This window comes from Mesitornis unicolor, unplaced genomic scaffold (genome assembly GCF_000695765.1).
Source record: "Mesitornis unicolor isolate BGI_N332 unplaced genomic scaffold, ASM69576v1 scaffold6502, whole genome shotgun sequence".
In the NCBI taxonomy this organism is placed as follows: Eukaryota; Metazoa; Chordata; class Aves; order Mesitornithiformes; family Mesitornithidae; genus Mesitornis; species Mesitornis unicolor.
The window spans coordinates 1-24,015 of record NW_010169738.1 but is presented as its reverse complement, the minus strand read 5'-3'; the positions used below and the strand labels follow the sequence as shown (position 1 = coordinate 24,015).

Below are 24,015 nucleotides of genomic sequence, written 5' to 3'. Positions count from 1 at the left end.
TGTGCTATCTCCTTTGAAAGCTGACACTGTTTTAGGAAGGAGTACAAGAAGGGAGGGGACTGCTTTTCTATACCCCTGTACTGACAAAAAGTCAAAGTGTGACTCTCATTATGTGCTGCTGTTCTGTCCTTATTCTGTGTCACTGTCAGAATAAAAGTACCATGATTCTCCTTTTAGTTACAAGAGGTGTTAGAAATGAATGCCCATTCACACTTAAGATTAGCTTGTATGGCATATGATTCTTCCCAGCGCTACGTGGCAGCGTAATTCTGACAGCAGCGTTAAAACAGCAGAGTCAAAAGGAAACCAGACAAAGCAATGTCACCGTTCACACAATTTAACAAAGCTCCTTACTTGTTTTTACAAAAAAAAAAAAAAGCCCCCAAAGATTTTAAACAAAAGGAAATGTCCTTCATTCAACACCTAAAATCTTTCAGCACTGTCAAAGTGACTTCAAAGCTTCTCCACATCTGTCTGCTCCAGCCAAAGAGGTGATGTCTGTCCTCAGGCCTTTGTGATGTACCCTTCTCTGATAAGGAAGTCATAGATTTTCCTGGTTTTGTTCACATCGATCTTGATGAGTGCTCTAGCCTGCGCCAGTCTCAGGCCTCCTTGTTTGTTACACTCGTTCACTAAAGCAGCTTTATATTCTAAATAGGCTCCAGGGACCAACCTCACCATCTGACAGAGCTGGAAAACAAAAGGTGAAGTTAATAAACACGAACACTTGTAATGCGCTTTCATTCTGCTATCTCTGTTGGAGGAGTAACATTGTGAATATTTTTCTGAAAACATTTTAAATGTGTTTGTTTTTTTTGTATGGGGGAGGCATGCAGTAATTGTGTGTTGAGCTGTTCCAATCCACAGGTAGGGAGAGGAGGAGCTTGCTGGCTGCTGCATTCAGAAAACACTCCCGACTAAAAAATAAACCAGGAGGATGAAAGCAAGTTCTCGGCTCACAGGAGCGTAACTATGAGTGTATCCTGTGTGGGCGTTGTTCTTTACAAACCCAGGGAAGTACACATGCCAAAGAGACTTGCAACCCACAATTCAGCATGCTGGACGAGAGCCAGGGAGGGCATCTGTCTATTAATCCCCTGCAGACTAAGTCTTTAATACCTTTCTACAAAAGCAGCTATGTACACAACGCCTGCCCCCTCTGGAAGTCTAGGATGGAAACTGCAGGGAGGGCGTTGTGTGTTTGGAAGTTTGGTAAAAGGAATGGCTTTCAAAGGCCCCTGTGCTCTGCTGTGAGGTTGCAATGCTCCCATTTAGCTTCCAAATACCAGCTGCCTTCTAGCTGGTGCACTGTGTTGCTCCCAGTGGAGATACTGGCTGTCTCCTCTTTTTAATAAGGAAATGCTTAATGATTGTTCCTCATCGATAGGAAATTGCAAAATTCAGATGAACTCAGACTTTGTGTCTCAGCCGATGAGGAAATCAGATTCCCTACATACACTAATGTCCTAGGCACAATTGTTTATATGCTGAATGGAGCCAGAAATGCCATGTTCCATGGTGAATCTGTGATCTGATTTTCAATGCTGCCATCTCCAGTGAAGGGGAAACAGCTTCCACACAGAGAGAAAACTCTGAAATGCATCTGCGTTTCACATACACTGAAATATGTTGTGTGGAAAATCTAAGGACAGATTATGACTTCTATTAAAAAATAAATATTTTCTTTCAGTAGTTTTCCTAGCTCTTGATGAAATCCTCTGCCAGTTTTAAAACCAATGTTCATTAAGAAAAATAACCCTTCTGCTCACCCCAGTCTCACAACAGTGGAAGAGCAGATGTCATACTCTGGGTGTTATAATAGCACATAATAACATCTTAGTGCTCTCCGCCTTTCTTTGCTAACTAAGCCAATTTGCTGCAGCTATGTTGTACGTAGAGTACACTAACTGAAATTAAGAAGCCAACTAAAAAACCTGAATGCTTTTTGTGAGCAGGAAAGAGTAGTCTGGGCATATAACCAGGGTGACACAGCACCAGAGCAGATGGTGTGAGCACCCCTGCACTGTGAAGAGAAAGTTTTGTATAGATTATCTTTCCGTTCCTTTCCTCACCTCCTTCTCCTTCTCGTTAAGTTTCTCTGTCCCTGGGAGACCTGTGAGGTTCAGTGGTGGGGCACTCCGTCTGCCTGCGGAGACAAGAAGGAAAAGCACTAAAGAACTCTGCACACTCTGGCAGTGGCTGTTCCTTAGGTGTGTTATCACTCAGCCAATTAAATCCCCATGATGTTAACCCAGTATGATCCAAGTGTTTATAGACAGGGATATTTAGGGCTTAACATAAAAACTGCACTGATTTGATAAAAGGTATGATTTTGCAACTGGCGTAGTTAAGCGCTGTGAATACTTGCAGGAGGGCTCTCATGCTGTGCTCACTGGCTTGTAGGAGGAACTGTGAGACAATAGCATTCTGTCAAATTTGCCCCGACCGCAGTTACACTGGGCTGTGCCTCCTGACTAAACCAACTCTTCCAGCCGGGGTCAGGGAGGTCCTTGCTGTGTGCAGGGTGTGCCCGGGTGTGCCCAGAGTGCAGGACTAACTCCCAGTGGGTGTGAAACCAGTACCTTGCAAGGATGCTGTGATTTATTGGCGTGATTTGCAGCCAATTTCTCTGGCTTTACTAACATCATCATGAAGCAGAGTTTTCTTTAAATGTCTTTAAATACAATGCAGATATTGTAAAGCGAATGTAGTTTGTGGATTTACTTTTGTCTGTTTTGATGAACAGTAATGAAAGAAGTATCTATCGGAAGGTAGTCTGATAGTTCTCTCTTTTGCTATGGTTTGTAACTTTGCTGAACTGTAACTGGTGCAGCTTAAACTTTCCTGAGGGCTGTCTGCTAGCAGGTTATGTTGGTTTTTTTTTTTTCTAATAGTATTTTTATTTTAACTTGCAGAGCTCAGAACAAAGCTAGAATGAGTTTACATTTTTGGAAAGTCTGTTGCCCCTGTGCTGTGGGTTGCATATTTGGCACTGCCAGAGAGCACTTTCTCTATCCCAGGACAGACTTCCCAAATCTGGCAAAGTGATGAGATCTTGCGAAATCTGCAATATCATTATCTCTAGGGCTGTGCTGGCCACTGCTCCAGACCCTGTGCTGTCTGAGTCCTACTTCTGGGACTGGAAAGCCTCTTGCTCTTTTCTCCTGTGCATCTGTAGGAGACAGCTGGCAGTCTGGCTGGGTGAGGGGACCCTGATCTGAGAGAGAACTGGAGGACTAGAAAGAAGCTGGAGTAGTGAGTCTCTGATAGGTGTAGTGGAGGTTATTTCCCAGCACTGTTCTCTGTTTCTAAGGCCTGGAATGAACATACTATGATGGGACATTATGGAATTTGGTTTTACTCTATTAGTAACCTGGGAAATAACACACACACACAAACTACATTAAAGAAAACATACTAAGGCTGCAAAGTCAAGATCCCAAAATGTAACAGTAAAGTTAAGCAACATTAATTTGCCCTTTTGTATATTCAGTATGATACAGCCTTTAATTATATAGACACGTGGCAGTTATTCAGCAGTACCCTTGCCTTATTCAGTACGCAGGATGTTTGCTTCATTAATAACTAGATGGTATTTTGTTTGGGTTTTGCTCAACATGTGACGCTGGTTGTAAACACTGCATGCTATCTAAGTTCCATAGGCAAAACCATTCCTCTTCTCTTGGGCTCTTCTCCTTCCTGGACCACTGAATACTTGACAAAAAAGTCACATCATGCTAGCCCTTCAGCTGAGGGGAAACTGTCCTCATTTCATGGACTGTGGATGCCCACCCTGAGATACACAATGCTATCTTCTCTCCAAAATACCAGATCTTAGTGCTTACCAAATACGTTTAAAAGACAGTGCACACTGCAATGACTAATTGCTTGCTATGCTGACACAACTTTTCAAGGCTCCTGGCAAAAATGAAGAAGAACATTCAGACTCAGTGGCCACCTCCGAGAAGTTTAGTTCAAGTGGTTTATAAGCATCTACATAAAATCTGGATACGGAGACAGAGCTAGAAGCCAGTTTTCCCTGGCAACATTTAATAGCCTTATAGTAAAACTTCATCCTAGTCTCATTCACTGCATGCCATGCTGTGACCTCAACAAATGAGATGAGATTTTACAGAAGTCTTGTTCATGAGGGTCTTGACTGACCCCTGAATCTGCCCTTACTGGGCACTCAAAGAAGTAGGGGTCTTCTTGGTGGGAGAAAAACCCATAATTTGTGATTACAGAATTAAAGATTATAAAAGCATATTTATAGAAAAGGAAAACTGAGGTTGCATGGGCAATTTGTATCATCTCATTCTGTCACTTTAGAGTGCTTGATGCTGCAATCATTACCTGCTTCTCAGGTAACTGTTTGTTGGTGTTTATCCTCCCAAATCTGCTTTCTGTCAGGTTCCTATTGCTATGGTATGTGCTATACAGCTTCATAAAAAAAACTGGATTAGCTTTATCTTTTAAAGATAAAATTTTGTTCTCATGTGAAAATTCTTTTTTTTCCTGCCTTGTTAATGTAGCTTTGGGATGAATTTTCCACCTGTAGTCAAAAAATCTAGAAATTCAGCAAAAAATCCTACAGGATTTGCACATGGAATGAGTCGCAGACTGAGGTAATAATGACTTGAGCAGTGCTTAACCATGAGGCTTGGGGACTGACGCTTTAGCACTCGTGCAAGATTCACTCCCCAACTGGCTGTCAGAATGGTATTACTGATGCATGGCTGAGTTTTTATCACAGACCATCACCTAACAGTTACCTGAATTTGAAGGAACTGGTACCATGGGACTCAGGCCGGAATCACTGAAAAGAAAGGAAATTTTTACATTGCCTTCATGTTTTGTTTTTTTTTTTAGAATAACTGGATATATTGGTCCTGAAACTACTAATAAATATACAATTCAACTTGCATAACCCAGACCCTGATCTGAAGCCAATAGGATTTCTAAATATTTAGCACTTCCAGGTTGAAGACAATGTCTGAAACCTGCTTAAAAAAAAAAAAAGGCGGGTGGGGAGAGGCAAGGGACACAATAAAAAATTCAGTGGAGCATGACTGGGGAAATTCCAAATTGTCTTCTCAGACCATGTGGCATACAGGATGTACTTCCTTTGCATTGCAGCTTGCTCCTTAAATCAAAGTGCTTGTGCAGGGTGACTACGCATTAATAATGCTGCTACACTTAAAATAATCTGAAACATTTCAAGTGTCATCTGTGCCCTCATTAATATACATGGAGACCTCATTTCCCTCCATGACTTTATTAACAGCAGTTAAGATCCTGAAATATAAAATACAGAAAACTGAGTTTCTGAACCCTTACTAGTCACTTTCTTGACTGCAATTCAACAAGCACTATTGCAGTTATCCATAATTTCTTGTCCTTCTGAATTTTGCAGACTGTTCCTACTGTAATAAATTGGGAATGCATTTGTTATTGTCACAGAAAAATGTGTTTGATGCACCTGACTAAAGCATAGGTATGTAAAACGCTCAATCTTACTGTAACCATACATATCAGCTTGTCGACTGAGCCACTGCTGGCAGGCGCTGCTGTCCTGGATGTACTGCAGGACTTCGGAGAGCATAGTGCGCTTCAGGCGTTCCTCGTCTCTTGTCTTCTTAAGGTGATCGTATGTTCTCGCACCTATGGCAAACAGATACCACATTCTCACCAGCTGCCTTGGTCAAAATTTTCAGGCTGTTGTTTTTCCATTTTAGGAAAAATGTGAGAAACTGTTCTCTAGCACTGGACCAGACTCTGCTGTTCTCCCTCATGACAACTACTTGGCATAGGAAGGTATTAGATTCCACCCTTCACCCCTCCCCTCTTTATTTCAGGCCAAAACCAAACAAAAAAGTCTTCCATGATCCAAATGCAGGAGAAAACAGGCCATTTCATTCATGTAAAGGTCTTAGCCCTCTTTCCAGTTATCACACTTGTTGATAACTAGCAAAAGTGTCCAGAGATAAAGCACTGGAGACCACTGTGCCATGACATAGATATTTTTTTTCTGAATCTTTTGCAAAGTGGTGACTAAAGCAGAGCTCTGCTAGACAGCGTGCTCTCCAAGCTGATGACTTGAACCAGCTTTAAAAAAGCACAGCTGGACTGAAGCATTATTGTGAAAGCCTTGTTCACTTAAAGAGCTAGACAAATGCATTTCAAAAATAAGTGTCTTTTTATTCCACGCATCCTAAATGTTGTAAAATCATCATTCCACACCTTGATGAATGAGAATAGGCTAAATAATGCATCAGGTACTTACTACAGAAATTGGTGATTCCGGCTGCTCTGTATTCCTGTAGTCGCTTTATTTCCCTTCGCAGCTCAAATTCCACTGTTTTACCCCAAGAGTAAGCAGAAGAGAAATCCAAAACACAAACATGGGTCAGTGAGGGTAGCAGTGAACGATGGTGTGTGAGGAACATTGCTATTTCTTATTGTCTGCACAGTTCGGCTATGAAGTACACAGAACAGACAGGGTTAACCTCTCTGCACAAGTCCGCATCTGATTTCTCTGTCCTAACACTCCTTGATCACAGATTTAAGCTGGTTTCTAGCACTTGTGTGCTCAGAAATGTTATTTTATATTCATGCTTTGACAGTTCCTTTTCCATACCCTGGGCAAGGCAAATAACAATAGTGTAAGATTTCTGGAAGGCATTGCGATAGGTTTGAAAAACTACTCCATCCAGGCTCCTTGTAGCATCTAATATATTCTCTGAACTATCATTTTCATAACTGGACCTTCCAAAATTTTTCCTTCCAGACAGCTCTTTTTCTGCAGTCAATACAATTAAATACCCATGTTTCCTTTGCTCAGAGATATTTACTGCCTATAGCTTTTATCAGCTGGCTTCCAGGCATTGCTTAGTTTTATAGCGAGGAAGTCTACTTGTCTTGAATTTGTTTACTCGTACTCCCCAGGAGATCTGTATAATGCCTGTTCACTTGACTGTCAGGTTAACTTGAGGACTTTGCTGTCACTACAACAACAAAACTAGGTTCCAGGACTAGCATGATTTTGCAGGGTCATACTTTTGGTATTTCACATAGGGTATCCTGAAAATAGTCACAACTGTTTAAATGCTTTGCTCTTTCTTATGTGCAACGATTTTCCCTGTTTAAGTCAGAGAATTAAGCAGGATGTAATGACTTGTACTGGAATTTGACTAAATTGGATGCTATGATTATGCATAAAGACTCAAGATGATTTGGTAATGGAACAATGCCTCTCCCTTTAAGGTAAGGGACATAATGACAGCTGTACTATATAATTATGTGCACATATAATAGTTTAATGTGTATCTTTCAAAGAATTAACAATTTGCTGCCAGCACCCCATCTCTCAATAGACATAAATTTTAGGGATTTTGTTTCTTCAGTGATACAGAGTCTCAGTAAATGAATAGTGGTCTTTTGATAAGAAATACTAACACATGACCAGAATGTTCAGTCAACTGAGAAATCAAAGAAGTCAGACACAGTTTAGTGGAAAAAACCACTTGCTACTCATTTAATGTATCAAACCACAAATGTATTTGTTTTTCTGAGGTAGTTAGATGGGGAGGAGGAGAAAAACAACCTCTTGCTCTCCAGGAAAGATTGTAGATGATGCAACTCCTTATTATGCCTGTTGAAGAACATATATGCTAAAATCCTCCAAATACTTACATGCGTGGCTTTCAATGAACTTATCATGCTCTACCGGTCCAAGGATTCGTGCAAATCGTCGCATTGTTTCATAAAGGTCTTGAACCTCCTTTGGATATCGCCTTTCCAAAACTAAAGGGTGAAAGAAGTAATGCACGTTATCACTCCTACTGTGAGAAGAAAACAAATTCCATGGAACCTGAAGTGACTACCAGCCTCTGTGAACTGCCCAAAAATCCAGATCTGGGACACTTCTTGCCCATTTTGGTCTCAAAACTACAAATTGCTGAGTAAAAAGCAGCAAAATTACACAGTTCTTACAATTCTAAAAGCATAAAGGATGATCTTTAAATGTTTGATCATTTCTTAGGATAGTGAGATTCACTTAAAAAAAACTAGACTTCAGCTTTGGCCCTCTCCCTACTCAGTGGAGACTGGAATGCTTCTGAAGAGCAATTCCAAGGCAATAACTGAAACACTAGGCTGACAGTGGCTAGAGACAGCCAGTCTGAAACAGCTGGGGCAGGAAACCTGCTGGAATTCAGACCATCTGAATGTGGTCCAGTATGAATAAACCACACTGGTGCACTGGAAACAGTGAACATGTGAAGTATGGCTTCCTGAATAGAGGTCAAGTTAAGCAGTTACACCTGATACTCACTTTGAAATTTTCTGAGGTTGATAAGGCCATGATCTCTTATAATTCTGTAATTGAGAGCAAAATGGTATTAATAAAAGGCATTAACAAATGTAGTACCTCATAAATGCAAAGACTTCAGAAGAGACTTTGATTTAGACCATCAGAGGGGTCTAAAACTGAACACGTATGAAATGTTCATGACCCTTGAGCTGGCTAGCTGAGAAACGTGATATAGTGATGCAATGCAGCTTCAATCAGCTATTTTGGGTAGTGGTGTGCATTAGTCCCACTTTGACAGCGCTAAGCACAAAGGGAGCTACAATTGCTGTAAAGGTTTGAAATTGCTTCTTTAGGCACTGACTTCGCATCTGCAGTGTCTGATAACTTGGCCTTCCAAAGCTGGAGGGACAGCAAATGTTTCCTGAAGCATGATTTCCATCTTCAGCAAGAGACAGACGTCCTTCTACTACAGTAAGGGTGAGAGATGGACTGTAATTTTTTCCACTGGGAGCAGGATAAAGGAATTTTTCCATGACAGCTTAGATTTTAAAAAAAGGAAAATTATTTAGGTAGCCCATAAGTTTGAACTGCTCCTGACAGGACAAGGGAAATGAGCAGGGTAAAAAGGCAGGTAAGATATTTACAAGTGCATGACAAATACATCTGTAATTGGTTTCAGCAAATGTCACGTAGTCATTGCTGTGTGGTGATCTGATAAACACCTGACTTTTGTAAATAATAAGAGATACTACAAACTTGGGCTTGTCAAGATCAAGCTGGAATTTGCTCTAATAAAATCCATTACATTTTCTTTAGTATGTATAAAAGAATATTCCTGTCCCATGTAGAGAAGCCTTTCTGAAAGTAACATCAGCATTTTGATGTCATTTTCCAGATTTTTGTCCCATCCTGCTGTAGGAACCTTACAAAAACTGACACCGATTTGAGTTATGTAACTGAGCCTTCTGACACTTTCTTTTAGTATGTCATGATTTATAAGAATGGAAATTATACCACATATTTTTTATTTATTAATTATAAAGAACCAGATCAATAGAATTCAGCAGAACTATGCTGTATTACGAGGAGAAGAAATGGAGGAGCCTTACTCCAAATTACTAATTCTTCCAGCAGGGAGTAATACAGCAAGATATAATTTTTAATACTGAACAAGGTATTTGAAAGTTGTAATAAAATTGAATTTAATTAATATATTGAGTCATTCTAAAAAGCTGTCAAATGAACTGAATAAATTATTCAAACTGACGTCAGCAATTTAGTTATCTTCATTACACATTGTGGAAAACTAACTTACAGACCACTAAGAATTGAAAATAATGATGCGAACATTTCTATGGGGAAAGTGGGGGTCTCGCAATTAGTCACAGACTGACAGCTTTTTTTTTTTCCTGAAGCAGAAAATGAATTATGTGCAGTCCATCAGCATTACATAAGGAAGAAAAAGAACAGAGATTTGCCTTTTTTCCTGTGTGACCAGTTTCCCAGACAGTATTTGAGCTTCTTATTCTGCTACGCTATCTCACAAGGTGTGCTAGAACCATAGTTATTTACATATGTCTGGATTTGGGATAGTAATATGAAGAGCACTGTGTATGTGATTTTCATGCACTAAAGAGGACTGGAAACCAGGCTTTTCCCAATTAATAACTTGTTTTGAGAGTTTAAAGGAGAGTTATGGTGTGTAGAGGTCCTTTGTCAACCATGTGTAAAAACAAGTATCAGGATCTGTTAATGTGTGTGTTCTGGGCTGGTACCATTGCTGAAGCCACATGCCTGATCTTAACCTGTGCACCACAGATCCCAGAGGAACCCGTCATGCAAATCTCATAGCAGAAGGTCTCCATGCATGGGAATCATCTGGAAGGGTGCTACAGGAAATCACTTATGTTTAGTATTAAGACAACACTGGGGAACAAAACATGGTAATGAAGCAAAGGAATGCAGCTTGAAAACTCACTTTTTTCTTCTCTGTCTTTCCTTTAACCTGGAATGATAAATATCTACAACTGCAATCTTCAGAGCTGCAAAATAATATTAATAAAAAAGATGACAGAAATAAGTAATCAGTGTATCAGGGTAATTTTCAAGTCTTTATGCTCACAGTAGGCTAAAAGGGTCACTACTTTCCTGTCTAAAAAATCCCGTGGCAATTTTATAGAGGCACAAACCCACTAGAGGCTGGCCTTCTGCAGACTATACAGGCTACCTCCAGCAGCTTTCTTTTGCTTACTGCTTCCAAATAAATTACTGCCTGTAAATGTGAACCTGGGTAGATCCTGAGAACTCTTCTTCCTCTTCCTTCTTGGACCATTTTACTATTAGCACCTATTTATTCCTTCAAACATGCATTTGTTAAGTATTTCTTCTCCTGAAAAGCAAATTAATCAGATTTAAGGATCATCTTTGGACAAAGGCTTCTTTGCACAGAACAAGGAACTCCAAAAAAAAAGAGAGAGTCAAAGTAGCCTTTGCTACAGTTCTTAAAAAACATCTACAAGATTTTAACTTGTTAACTTCTAAACTTATCTGTCTGCCAGAAGAAGAAAGAGAATAGTTCATGACAATGTGAAGAAGCACAGGAAAAAGCCATGCTCATTAGAAATCATATCCTTTTCAAAATGAAATCTGGCTGCTCCACTCAGAGTTCCTTCAGCTTTTTTTTCCTGTAACCATTAGGTTAATAAACATTTTTTGTAAATTCATGAAAGAAAAAATAAGGAGACACCTATCACCTTCCCTGCCCTCTTATTGTTAAATAATGCAAAAATTCTAGGTCATTAAATAAGCTTAGAGTTGGCTGATTTCTTGGTTGGCTTTTTTCCCTTTACATTAATAATTTCAATATAGTCCCAGAAGGGAGAGGTTCAAGACTTGACAGTGGGTTTACAGGCTACAGAGACAACACGCAGCTCTTTGGAACGAAAGAAGAGCATATCCCACTTCAGCCCACTGTGTGGCATGAACAGGGGTGGCCCAAGTGTGACAGAATCCTGAATCCACTCCTTTCTCTGTAGTTACAAGAAAAAAGCAAAACTGATACTGGCAGTTTATTGATTGCACTCTCCAGTAAATAATTAATAATGCAATTAAGAAAGAAGTGTGGTTACGTGTTGCTCTTAAAATATGTATTCATATGTAAACACCAGGAAGCCCCTAGCCTCTTGGCAATTCATCTGTGCAGTCCTCTGGGTAATAAAATTCCTTTTAAACAGGGACAGCTAAAGCCCAATGGCAGTAGCTTGGGAGCCAACAGTTTTGAGTGACACTTGCTGATCCTGTATTAGCAAAAGAATCTTCAATTTATACAAAATTGATTTGATGTTAATCTAGGAGAAAAAGATTATGTGTGAAGATAGGAGGGATGGTACAATATTCTTACTTCTTTTTGCAAATTTCTTGCAAAACTAGTGTTCAAGAATCATAATATATTGTTGTAAAGAGGTATTTTAAGTTTCCTAATTTTAGAATAAGGACAGGTAGCAAATTCTCCTTCTGGCTTAAATTGGGGGACAAGAAATTGGGAAATGCAGGAAGTTAAGCATGAATGAAATATATTACTAAGTGTTGGAATTGGTGCCAATTTATGGAAATATTTTTATATTTTGAAAACCTCTGCAAGCTAAGCTAACATGTTATTTTCTTGGGTTTGTGTGGGCAGAACTTAATGAGTACATGCAGAAACTGCATGAGAGAACCTCTATAAATATCACAAGTAATTATGCACCTATAACCATTGCATTTTGACACTTTCACCTGAGTGCACAGTATTCTGAAAGAAATTATGATCAACTGAGGAAGGGAAGGAACATTCATGAGAACAAATGAAGGAAAAAGCTGGAGCTTCTGCTCATAGAAAAATTAGTATTTGCTGCCACATGCACTTTTGGAGGGGCTTTTGTTTTTAATAGACATATTCACACAGGAATGGCCGATTACAAGATCTGTAATGCATGAATAACTCAGACTACTATACTGTTACCTGCTGCATTGCAATGAGAGAAGAGATGCTGTACGAATGAAAATTATTTGCCTGTGCTTTTCCCCATGGATTATACTAGGGAGGCAGTTGTTTGTGCTGGTAACTTAAGATAATCCAAGCTGACACCATGTTCAAAGTCTCCATTTTGGGAAATGATAAGGTTCTTTGAGATGGTCAGAGCAGCTTTCAAGGATCCTATGATAAGCAGAAATTCAAGGTTCCTTTCTCCATTCCAGAAAATCAAAATATTTTGGTTTCTCAAGAGCATGTCCAAAACAGTTTCTTTGCTTTTCATTCCTCTTCAGCCTCATTTGGTCTGCAAAAACTTTTTTGAACACTAATGAGTGAGACCTTTGTTTCCCGCTAGCTAACCTCTGTTTGGCATGCAAGGCCCAAATAATGGGAAGAATGCAAACTAATCAAAGTAAACAGGCTGTGTATCCAGTGCATGCCTTGGTTGGTACAAACTTAATGGCTACAGTCCAAATTCACACTCCCTAGAGGAAAGCAGGACCCTGGGCAAACAGAGTATCTGCCTTCAGAGCATGTCAGGAACTTCCACAAAAGAATACACATCATGTAATATTTACAAGGACATTGACTGCCTTGTATCTTATAAAATGAAATTTCACTACTGTACAGCCAGAGTTGCAGTCTATTTCCACTCGCTTCTAAACCTGTGGTTTCAGCAAGAAGTAAAAATCATTTACACAACAAGGCAAGGGGAGAAAAAGCCTGGAAGAAGATAAATTACTAATATTATAATCCAGTCTGATGAAAACTTGTAATTCATGAAATATTCAAGCACTCTGGGCTGAATTAGATTTGTAACTACTTGTTTCTTTTGATCTGTCCATTAAGTTTTTGTTTAACTGCAATATGTATTTGCATGCACTTATTATATTTGCAAGTTAAATGACTAAGTGAATAAAAGTTAACAGTTGAATAAGTTAATTGAAATAGGAGAAATTTCATACAATTTCTGCCATCTCACTAGTATCAAGAAGTGACTGAACAATGGCTGTGACCTCCTGGGTGGTGGGAAGAGCTGGTGAGTCAGCAGGTACAGGTTTCTGTGTTCATAAAAGGCTGCCGAGGAGTCTTTCCACCTTATATTAAATTGCACTCTTCTTTCTTGTGAAAATATTAAGAACTTGTTTAGGGTGACACAGGAAAGTGTAACAGGGAAAATGCCATGATATCAGGAAACACAGGTCAAGTAGGTTAGAACTAGAACTTTTTATAAAATCACTTTTACAAAATTTTAAGAAAAGCAGAGCAGCATGGAAGAAAGGGAAGAAGAGGGAATTCCATTACAATGAAAGCATCAAATATTCCTGTCTTATATGCAACCCAGACATTGCAGCACTGATCTGTGACTTGTGAAACAAAAGAAAGAAAGAGAGACCATGGAAATTATTCCGGTCAGTGTGTTCTCAGGGTTGAGCTTGAGTAACTTGCAGAAAATGGAATATAAAAGTAGTTTTCAAAACTTAATCTTGAACCCAGTGAGGCTTAATGTATGGTAGGAAAACAAACAGAGGAATTTTTCACAATGCTGATACTTAATCTGTGCTCCAAGTCTCCATTTGGGTTTCCCTTGGCTATAAAAAATGTTAAACCCCTGTTTAACATTTTTACCTTTAAAAAATAGTTTGCTGCTTGGTCAGCAAAAAGCTGTTGCAAGCAGGTGTGGAATACAGCCACAGGGCTGCTTTTCCAGGACATTTCTATAAGATCCAGCACAAGAAGTTTGCCAGTGGGCAGAGCTGGGGTGGAAAGGCACATCAGAGCTGCTGCCTGGAAGCAGTGGGACAGGCACCCTTTGTGGAGATCATGAGAACCTGGGCCTGCAAGGCTGTCTCACAACCTTCTCTGCTTCCTAACTAGAAAGTACAAAGGTTTCTTAAATCATCCAAATGTCCCTGCCTTCAGATCCAAATGTTGAGCCATTTTCTACTGTATGCAATCCTACAATTATGTAGCAAAATATTCTCAAGCAATCAAGGAAAGTCAGTATCTGAGAACTTTAAAACTTCAGGACAGAGAGCATGTGGCTCTCTTCCTTTATTGTATTAATGTGGAGAAGGGAAAGATCTCATTCCAAAGTTTCTTTTAGAAAAAAAAAATGCCTTCTCTCCCCAAGATCTCTCATATAAGAGAAAAACAGCTGGTGAGATCCTGGGACTTCATATTTTGGAAGCATTCTCTCTCATGTGGACAGACCTAGGACAGCTGTGAGAAGGAAACTGCTAGAGTCCCTGAGCTAAGAGATCAAAAATGTAGTTGGTCATGCTCCATAACCTCTGCCAAACAGTTTTCACAGGGCAAATGCCTGACATTCTATAATAAATACTGAAGACAACTGAAGAATGGTCTCAAGAACATCCATTGAAATTATCAGGCAAAAGATTTGACAGATAGAAGGAAGTATTTTTTCACACAACACATAATTAAATTGTGGAACTCCTAACTCAATTGTGGAATTCACTGCTACAGGATGTTATGGGGGCAAAAGTACAAATATATATAGTTCTAACAGTAGTTAGCTAAGCTCATGGAGGACAGCTCCTTTGGTCAAAATGGTTTGGACACAGTCTATGGCTCAAGAAGTCTCTAAACTTACCGCTGCAGGGAACATGGAAGATTTGCCAGGAATAGGATCACCCTATATTTGCCTTTCCTTAGATTCTTCTCCTTTTTCTTACATTCTTCTCCTATGCGTCTGCTATGCTCAGGATCCTAAGCTAGACAGACCAAAGGGTCTGGCCCTGCATAGCTTTATGATATACTGAAGAGATAAGAAATGCTGATTTTTGCATCTGACAACTTAAACAGGAGGCTGGTAGACCTCTTAAATGGCTGAACTGTGCAGCAGAAAATGTGTGAGGTGTATGGAAGACAGTGCTGGAAAACCAGCTTGAATATTCATTAAGCTATCAATTAATAAACACAACTAGGAGATTATTTTGCTTTTCAGTTTTATGCTTTCATTTTTTTTGCTTTTTTCAGTTTACCAGAACTTGGTATAGGACATGGAAGGAAGAAAATACATCTTTTACTAGTAATAAAAAGAAACAGTAAAGAGATGGCATGATGAATCTGTGACATGTCCACAAGACAGTCCCCCTTTCAAATAAACTTCAAAAGGAAAGAGAGACTGACATATGATTCTCATAACCTTTTCTGAGCCAAGGGAGTGTGCATTCCTTACAGCTCTGTGTACATCGCTAAATTTCAAACTGGTTTTTTTTTAAGTTTGGAAAGACTGTCTGTACATAACAGGATTTGTCTGTCTCGAAGGGATGCTAAGAACTGCCTGACAGAGATGGGAGAATTCTGAAGCATAAACACAGTGCTTTTAAACACTACATGTACTTATAACTGTGGGAGAAAGTGTGATATTTTCTTCTCTATGGATTAAAATATCATTTTAGTAATTCCTGTTATTTGGCATTATTGAGGCAGCTATGTTCACAGAAACTCAGCAATTGGACTCATACAACAACCATCCTCTTCACAACAAAAATTAAGTTGTCACATACAGCTAATACTGCTATAACTCAGTGCACACTTTTAATGCCTGGAAAGCCACTCAACTTCAAGAGTAGAACAGTTTCAATGTGTTGCACAGAGTCTTAAGCTACACACAACCTTATCACACAACATATCCTGATATCAGATTTCCTAAACTAACAGAGGTTAGAATAAGTGACAGATCTTCTAAGAAGCTAGATACAGGAGGGGAAAGGGGTATTATCAACAGAGAAGAAACTGTTCCTCTTTCTGAATCAGGACATAGTTGTGCCTTGCTATGATGCTCACAAACATTATGTAGATGGAAAGAATATCTTTCAGCCAGGGATGAAAAGTATTATCAAGGCATTGTTGTTTCCGGTTTTTGATACGCCTTGGTATTCAAATGCTGAAGTACTGTGGCCTGTTTACAGACAAACTGCTAGCTCAGATAACTCGCTTCTATGTGGCTAAATTTTCTCTTGAGTTTATTCTGGATAAAACACAATTTGTGACTTTCCTAAAAAGATGCTTACTACTGGTGGAGACAATTTGATTTCAGTCATGGCCTACTTGACAACTACTACATTTCAGTAGTGAGTGAAGTGCACTATTCTATATTTATAAGTACTGTTTGTACGTCAGTTGATGAAGAGCTTTTAAAAGAGATTTGAAAGTGAGGACCATTTAAATGCCACTGTTTAAACCCCAGTGCATTAAAAATGTAGGTTCCCTTTTAAAAGTGTAGAGAAAAGCAGAACTAATGAAACATTGTTTTCAGACAATGTAGGAAAATATGGGACTTACCATGCAATAAGTCTGAATCATCTTCTACAAAATCAATATCTCTCAAATCCCATTCAGCATAGTTGTCAAACTCCTGTTCAGAGGTGATTAATAAATTGTCACTAACTAGCACTAAAAAATCAGTATCAAGTTTCAGTACGCATAGAAGTACTGCAAACAGAGAAATTTGTTCATATACAGTTGTACAAGGTTCCATCCTTAGCAATGCACGTTACAGCGGAGCTTTAACTAGGGAATGTATGATATGTACCCCCATGCCTGGAAATGGAACAGGAACAGGATGCTGTGATAGGATAATTAGAATTAGCCAGGTAATCTCCACGACTCCCACACTGTGGTGAAAATTCTGCTCAAACGTACAAAATCAACAAGCCCCTATATGGCTGAATTCATCGCTTCATGTACAGGAGCTTGTTTTGCAACAGGAGTTGGGGCCCTGAGCCCACAGCTAAAAATGCTGAAAACAATGCAGGTCTTTCAAGTGATCTTTGGATCGGGCTCACATGTGCTTCTCTAAGGGAATTGAAATAGAAGCATGCTGAAGCTGACCCTTTTTGCTAAGCATCTAATTCACAACATCTAGTCCACTTACATAAGAGCCATTCATTACTGGACATCTGGTGGTAGCAGCATGCCTTACAGCCCCTCACACAAAGCCAGCCACTTGCAGACTGCCCAGCAGCAGCTTTGCAGGCCTGCAGCGCCACCTCTGTAATTAAATCCTTGGTTTAGTTACTGTCCTGACCTCTCTTCTAACTTTTTTTATATGAAGAACAAAGACCTACAGGCAGCAGTAAGCAAGTATGTGATTGATAATCTTGCGTTCAGTAGCAAATTTAAAACAATGGGAGAAGAGAAAGTCTTACCTCAACAAAGTCAGCTCTTGCTGGCATGTACCCAGCCATATCCCTGGAGAGCAAGGAGTCAAAAGTAGGCCGTGGGGGATCATCAGCAGCTGAAAAAACAAATGTTTTTAGTTGTAATGTAGGGCTTGGGGTCTTTTTTTTTAAACACAAAACTATCTGTAAATAGGTGTTTCTTTTGCAGGAAAAGTGGGAATAATTAGTTGAAGAAAAACACTCAGATTGGGCTTTTACTCAGTGTTACATTCAGAAAAAGACCGAGTTCATTCGGAGAAAAATGCAGTAATTGGAGACCTTCATAGTATTCTCAGAAATCAAACACAGAAATTCAAGGTAATAAATAAGTTATAAAATGTAAACTGTACATCTCAGAGCTCAGCATCAGCCCCGTAAACCTCTGCAGAACACTTGGTCTCAGCGTGCAGGTTGTTTTAGTTAATGGCAACAGGGGTGTTAAATCTGCCATCTTCTGGGTGCCATTTACAGAGAGCTGCAATTAAAGCTATGCAGCTCTGAATTTTTACAGCACTTCCCAACTGAGGAGCTCGGTGTTTTACTGACAATAATGGACCGAGGCTCACAACACACATGTGAAGGAGTAAAGTATTATATGTCCCACACTACAGATAAAGCAAGCTGAGGCACAGAGAATCTGTCGTGGCCCAGGTCACATAAAAAAAATCAATGACAGTGAGGGACAGAACAAAAATTGTCCAGTTCTTACTGCTTTAGCTCTAACCACTTTATTGAGAAATTTAAACCTCCAGATACCAAGCAATATTTTTACCCAGCCATTCTGGGGAGCTTTATATTGGAACAGCTGCTAGACTGGGGGAATTGTAAAGATGTTAAACTTAAGGAAAGCTGAAAATGTGTTAAATTGCTGAAGGCAAAAGGCGGTTTTAAAGAGAGAGATGTGAATTTAGCATAGTTTTAAGGCAGTGATTTTATAACAAATCGCATCAGCAGTTAGGCCCGCTACACAGTGGCTAATCAGATGAAATGTTTTAGAGGTAGAAATCCCTTCTCAGCTAACATTGCTGTGCAGGGTCTGGACAAGAAAAGCAACCCCCTCAGCATCAGGGTGAGAACTCACACTGGTATTTACCATGAAGGACGTGCTGTTGTATCACACCACATGTGAAGTAGCTTTGCGATAGTGTGTCCTTTAAATGAACATGCACATCCAGACTTTTGCTGTGATGACTTCTGTGAGTGGCCACCTCCACTGGCTGTGCAGGAACTTCTGATGTCTGTATCAGACCACTCTGTTCCCTCCCTTTTCCCACTGAACTGGCAGTCTTGTCTATTCATACACCCATGATTTAATACAGTGTGAAGAAAACCCTACTACTAACATTGTTCAAGTTCACCATGAGAACAAGCTCTTCTCTTGGGAATGAAAGCAAGCTCTGCGTGTGGTGCCTGCCTCTCACCAAACGCTCCTTGTTCCCATTTTGGAAGAGTGGAAACCTTGCCTGTGTGCCAGTGGGCAGCAGATACTCACGGTGGAACGGAATGGCTGTTTCATTGTGCTGCGCCTCCTCCGCCTGCTTCAGGTTCAGTAACGTAGATGCAAACAAGGGATTGTTGATGAAGTGTTTCATATAATGTTTCTCACACTCCTCCTTGGATTTTGTACACATCTGGTTGGCGACGTCCTGCCTGAAGTGGGGAGAGGGGGAGTCTTAATAGGAAGAACACAGATACATTGAGGGTTTTTTTATTTTCTCTAGTGGGCAAAGATAATTTTGGACAAGAGACCGATTGCACTGTGTGCAGTGAACTGATATGCAGTGACGCTTAAAGTCACATTTTTGCGTACTAGTGCTGAGCCAATACACATCTGATACAGGGTACTGTGCTAGGGAGCACTTTTTTGGTATTACGAGTAATGCAATTCACTGTCTTTACATGAGAAAATCCCTGTATGATGGGATATGCCAAATTTTTTATATGTTCAAAAATATAGTACTGTTATTTGAAAGTTTTTTGTACAGTTTACTACCTCCAGATAATGGCAAATTCTAAGTCCAGAATTGCATTCTGCTTCTCAGGTTTCTTTTGTGATTTTAACTGGGTAGTGGTTTCCCCTTTCATACAGCAACGATAAACAGGATTTTTTTAAAACAGTGAATGGTTGTACAAAACACATTATAGAAATCTTTGCCGAACTTTCTCAGAAAAGTGGTTGACTAGAAACATAAAGTATTTTGTCTTAATAAAATGGCTGTGTGAGGACTTAAAAAAAAAATTCACCAGCACCAATCATTTTAATTTCTGTTAAACAAGAAACCAGATGCAAGAGATTCCAGGAAGAAAAGGCAGTTTTCCCTTTATTTGGTAAAGACTGAAAAAAGCCAAGTGTTTAAGGAAAAAGCTAAGATTACTTGTATTGCTAAGTAGGACAAAGCGTACTAGACAGCATACTTGCAGAACATAACTACAACCAGTTTTCAGCCTTAATTATGACAGCAATGCACACATAAGAATTCACAGTTCTGTTCCAGTGAAGTCTGGAGTTCTGTACTTTTAATAAAGCTATGCTTTTCATGAAGAGGAGAGGTAACTCATGACTACAGATCTCCTTTATTTACAAATGCATAAAAATCCTGTAGCAACTACAGAAATTAACATAATGTGTAAGTGTTAAATATTTCCAGTGCTCTAGCCTAAATATGACAGAGAAGTCAGAAACATCAACAAATAACAATACATAGCTACTCAACTGTAAGCAGACCCAAAGCATACAGGATAAGGAATTCTGTAGTTGATTTTTATATAGGAGTAAACTGAGGCACGGAAACATCTTGTGCAATAGTTGAGCTCCTTCAAGACCTAGTGACTTTAATGTGAACTAAGGGAACGTTGTACTTCACTGGAGGTGTCCTGCGTCTCACAAGAAGCCTTTAATTTTGCCGTTTATCTAACAGCAGATTTGAAAACAGAATCTGCTACCATCTCCTGCCTTAGCTGCTAAATTATTGTCTCGCCCACAATAAGTCACTGAACATTCAGTGTGCACTGATATATTCAAAAGTAAAATCCAGTGAAATTAAAAGAAAAACTACCCATCATTCACTGAAGTTGGGTGAATCACTAAATTCTCACCAGTTTCCAAATCCGCAGTCCATCACAGCTTCTAGGAGAGCCATTTCCTCTTGAGCTGTCCAGTTAGGATCCAAGACAGGGAAATCGGACGTCTAGAGAAGCAAAAACAAAACAAACTGTGATCCTCTGTTATAGTCCACCACATAAACAGCAAAGAAGTTCTAAACTACAGGGCAACATAGGATGTAATACTGGTAGTTTTTAACTTTTACTGTGTCCCATGAAACCTGATCAAATAATTGTTGAATTATTTAAGGCATTGAGTCATCAATTACATTAAAAACTAGTTTGTCCCTGCAGATCTTCTGATATACTGTTACATGTTGTACCTACCAGCTGTGATTCAACATTGTCATGCTACAAAACACAGTAAAAATTACTGAAGACTTTAAAAATTATTAACTCTGGGGAAGAAAAAAAAAAGAATAGAGAAACATAAGTTGATTTACATGATTAAAGACCTGAAAGTCTAGTGAGATATATTGTGCTATCTAGGCAGAATTAAAAAATGTAGCTTTAAATGTCTCCACTATTCCATTATGTTTCAGGTGGACACTCTTCCTTGCACTCAAGGAAGACTTTTTGTAACAGCTGTAAACCTCTGAAACCAAGACCTGCATCACTTAACTTTTCAATGTAAGCAAAGGTCTAACTCCTGGAAAATTATGAAAGCTCAAGTCTGAGTAGGGGTTATCTAAAAGGAGTATTTACCATTATCTCGTAAGTATGATCACTTTGATGTTTCTTGTATTCAAATCCTCGTGTGAAACACTGTAGAACAAAATATTAGCATTATGTTAGTCTCTTACTTCTGCCCTGAAAACATTTTAACTGGTCCATTTTTTTCCTTTTATTCTCTGACCACTGGATCCAAAACTGACTCCTTGATATGGCTGAAGAAAAGACATTCAATTGTTCTGATTTCATTTTAGAAAAAAAACCCAAAACATAAAATGGTAGAAAAATCTGTGTTAAAACTGTGTTAAATCTGTCTTTGTATCTTACTTGTCTTCCGCACCAAGACATAACTCCTGTGAATCAACATACTTATTTGTTAAGTATTTGTGGCAAGGTTAGGCAGGTGAAACAAGCCTGGTGGTATGTTTTAAAGTGGATTGTTCCAGTAAGGGAGCCCAGAGCATTTCTTAAGTACTGAAAACACAGTTTCCCTTTAATCTTTGTTTTCTGTTTAAAAACCACCAGCATGGTTTGCAGCTATTTTCAACAGTTACATTTCTGTTTTTTTAAGTACAGGTAAATGAACAAAAAAATATGGGTTTGTGTGTTTTGTACATATCTGAGCACAAGGCTAAATTCCTATTTCAGTTTTAGAGGTTATTGCCATTTGTTTAATCATAAATAATGCAAAGTTATTTATTTAATAATGAAAACTAGCAGTACTTTCTGTGGTTATCAGATCACACACACAATTTTTAAAGAACTGTATGTGGTCACAAACAATTATTGTCAGCATCGCAAGATTTCTCCCAATTTTCTTTTCTATTTGTGAGGAAAAGAACATGTGATGACAGGGAAAGGGTGTTTCTTGATGGTTTTTCTTTTCCATGCCATAAAAAATGACAGAAACGATACCTCCCTAGACATGCAGCAGCATGCTCCGTTACACAGACTGCCTTCACAAAGATCTCCTTCAGCTGCTCATGCCTCAGTACTTCAGCCTCCAACATTTTCTTTGTCATTTCCCTGTCCCTGAGCAAATAAGTGTGTTGATACAAGTTTACAGAGACCAGTTATTAATGTGTCTGTGGAACAGCTTGGCAGCGGCCAGCCCTTTGATGACTTTCTCAAGTAAATTAATGCCTTTGCTTTTATCCTTGCACTCACCTGCAAACACAGGAGGAAGGGAGGAGGCCCACACTCAGCACATTTAACGTAGGGTTCTGTGAGGTACGAAGAGCAACCTCGGCACGGAGGCTTATCAAAAGGGTCATCTGTGAAGACAGAAGTAAATCTCGTGCCACATAAACAAAGCACTGGTTTTGCAGTCATCTAAAACCACTCGTGCCCAGAAACTTTAAGTGAACACAGCTGTATATAACCTTTTTCCTACTGCAGCTTCTTCAAACACCTGTTAAAAGTTCCTTGTTCAGCTAGAGCTATCAGAGAGGTGTTGGCACTGCATCCCCACTAGACCTGATACATGGAGGGCTAAATCTAAACTTGTGTAATGGAGTCAAAAGAAAATCTTCTCTGTAGCAGCCTCGCGGTACAACTTGGCAAGCTGTGCTAGCTGGCTGATCTGATCCAGGGCCCATGCTCATCTTCTGCATCGAAGACCAGAGCCAAAGCCTTATTTGTGGAGAATACTGCACACAGCTGCAGTCTCCCATCCATCCACCTCAAGTCAGACTTGTAAAGCATATTGCTGTGGTTGCAAAGGCATCAAGAAGATTGTTCTGTAACCCATCCAAACCTCAGACTCCACTCAGATGGCTGAACAAGGAGTGAAACACTGCTCTGCAAGTTCTTCTTACTTTGTTCATTACAAAGTAGTCAAAATAAATAGACTGTCAAGTTATAAGCCGCATTTTTTCCAAGAAAATAGATCTGAATTAGCCCAAACATAAAAAGTAGAAAAAGACACTAATTCCCACTGAATCATTCATGTACTTGTTCTCTTGAGAATTTGTTCACAGAAGTGACCCTGTGGACCAAATATTGGTAGTTTTTTTGTCTCTCTCCCCCACATGACTGCTAATGTCTTGAAACAATGGCAAACACTTTCCAAATGTCATCTCATGGTACTTACTACTGAAGGAGGCCAGGCGCTCCATTCCTCTCCCTCAGTGGTGTTCTTGCTTCTCTGAGGAAAATCCGTGTTAAAGCCTGCAGCGTGAGCCTTACCCCGACCACTGTGTCCAAAAAGGGTATTCTCTCCCTGCAAATGTTTCTCACATGCCCCTCACAGACAAGATCTTCTCAGAGCGTCCTGAACAGAAAAGCAAAAGGGCTGTAAGCAGTCTTTGTAACAGGGACCATTTGACATAGCTTAGAGTCTGTTTTCTGTGTGCGAGAAGAAATCAAATGCGGCACGATGAGATACAGCATAAGAAGAGATGTGAAGTAATGGGGATATAAGCCAACCCTGATTGGGGGTTTTCAATGGGAATGCATGTGCTGAGCAGAGATTGATGAACATTGGTTGTGCAAGAAGGTGTTTTGCACCTCCAAGAAGCAATGAGAGGAGAACAGATAGGTCAGAAGTGGCATGGACACAGCAGTGCAAACATCTAAAATGCTGATGTCAACTACATCTTCAGTGTTGACTGTGTGGCAGCTCCTATGAACACGCTTGATTAACCAGCACCTGTACACTGAGGTTCTACAGTGCTGTCCACCATCAGGGAATTGAGCTGCTTTCACACAGAATCACAGAACGTTAGGGA

At 39.5% G+C, this 24,015-nt stretch overlaps 1 protein-coding gene across 1 annotated transcript; it reads right to left on the bottom strand.

Moving 5' to 3' along the window:
- Positions 1-246: 246 nt before the first annotated feature.
- Positions 247-23,518, bottom strand: TADA2A (transcriptional adaptor 2A). The gene is made up of 15 exons (XM_010179446.1): positions 23,379-23,518; positions 22,454-22,560; positions 21,320-21,379; positions 20,609-20,700; positions 19,005-19,162; positions 17,501-17,589; positions 16,635-16,707; positions 10,290-10,353; positions 8,333-8,376; positions 7,693-7,803; positions 6,284-6,355; positions 5,529-5,661; positions 4,773-4,816; positions 2,073-2,146; positions 247-690 (listed from the first exon to the last, which is right to left on the bottom strand). Exons 1-15 carry the CDS (start codon positions 23,401-23,403, stop codon positions 505-507), a joined length of 1,332 nt encoding a protein of 443 aa, XP_010177748.1. The 5' UTR covers positions 23,404-23,518; the 3' UTR covers positions 247-504.
- Between the last annotated feature and the right edge of the window lie 497 nt (positions 23,519-24,015).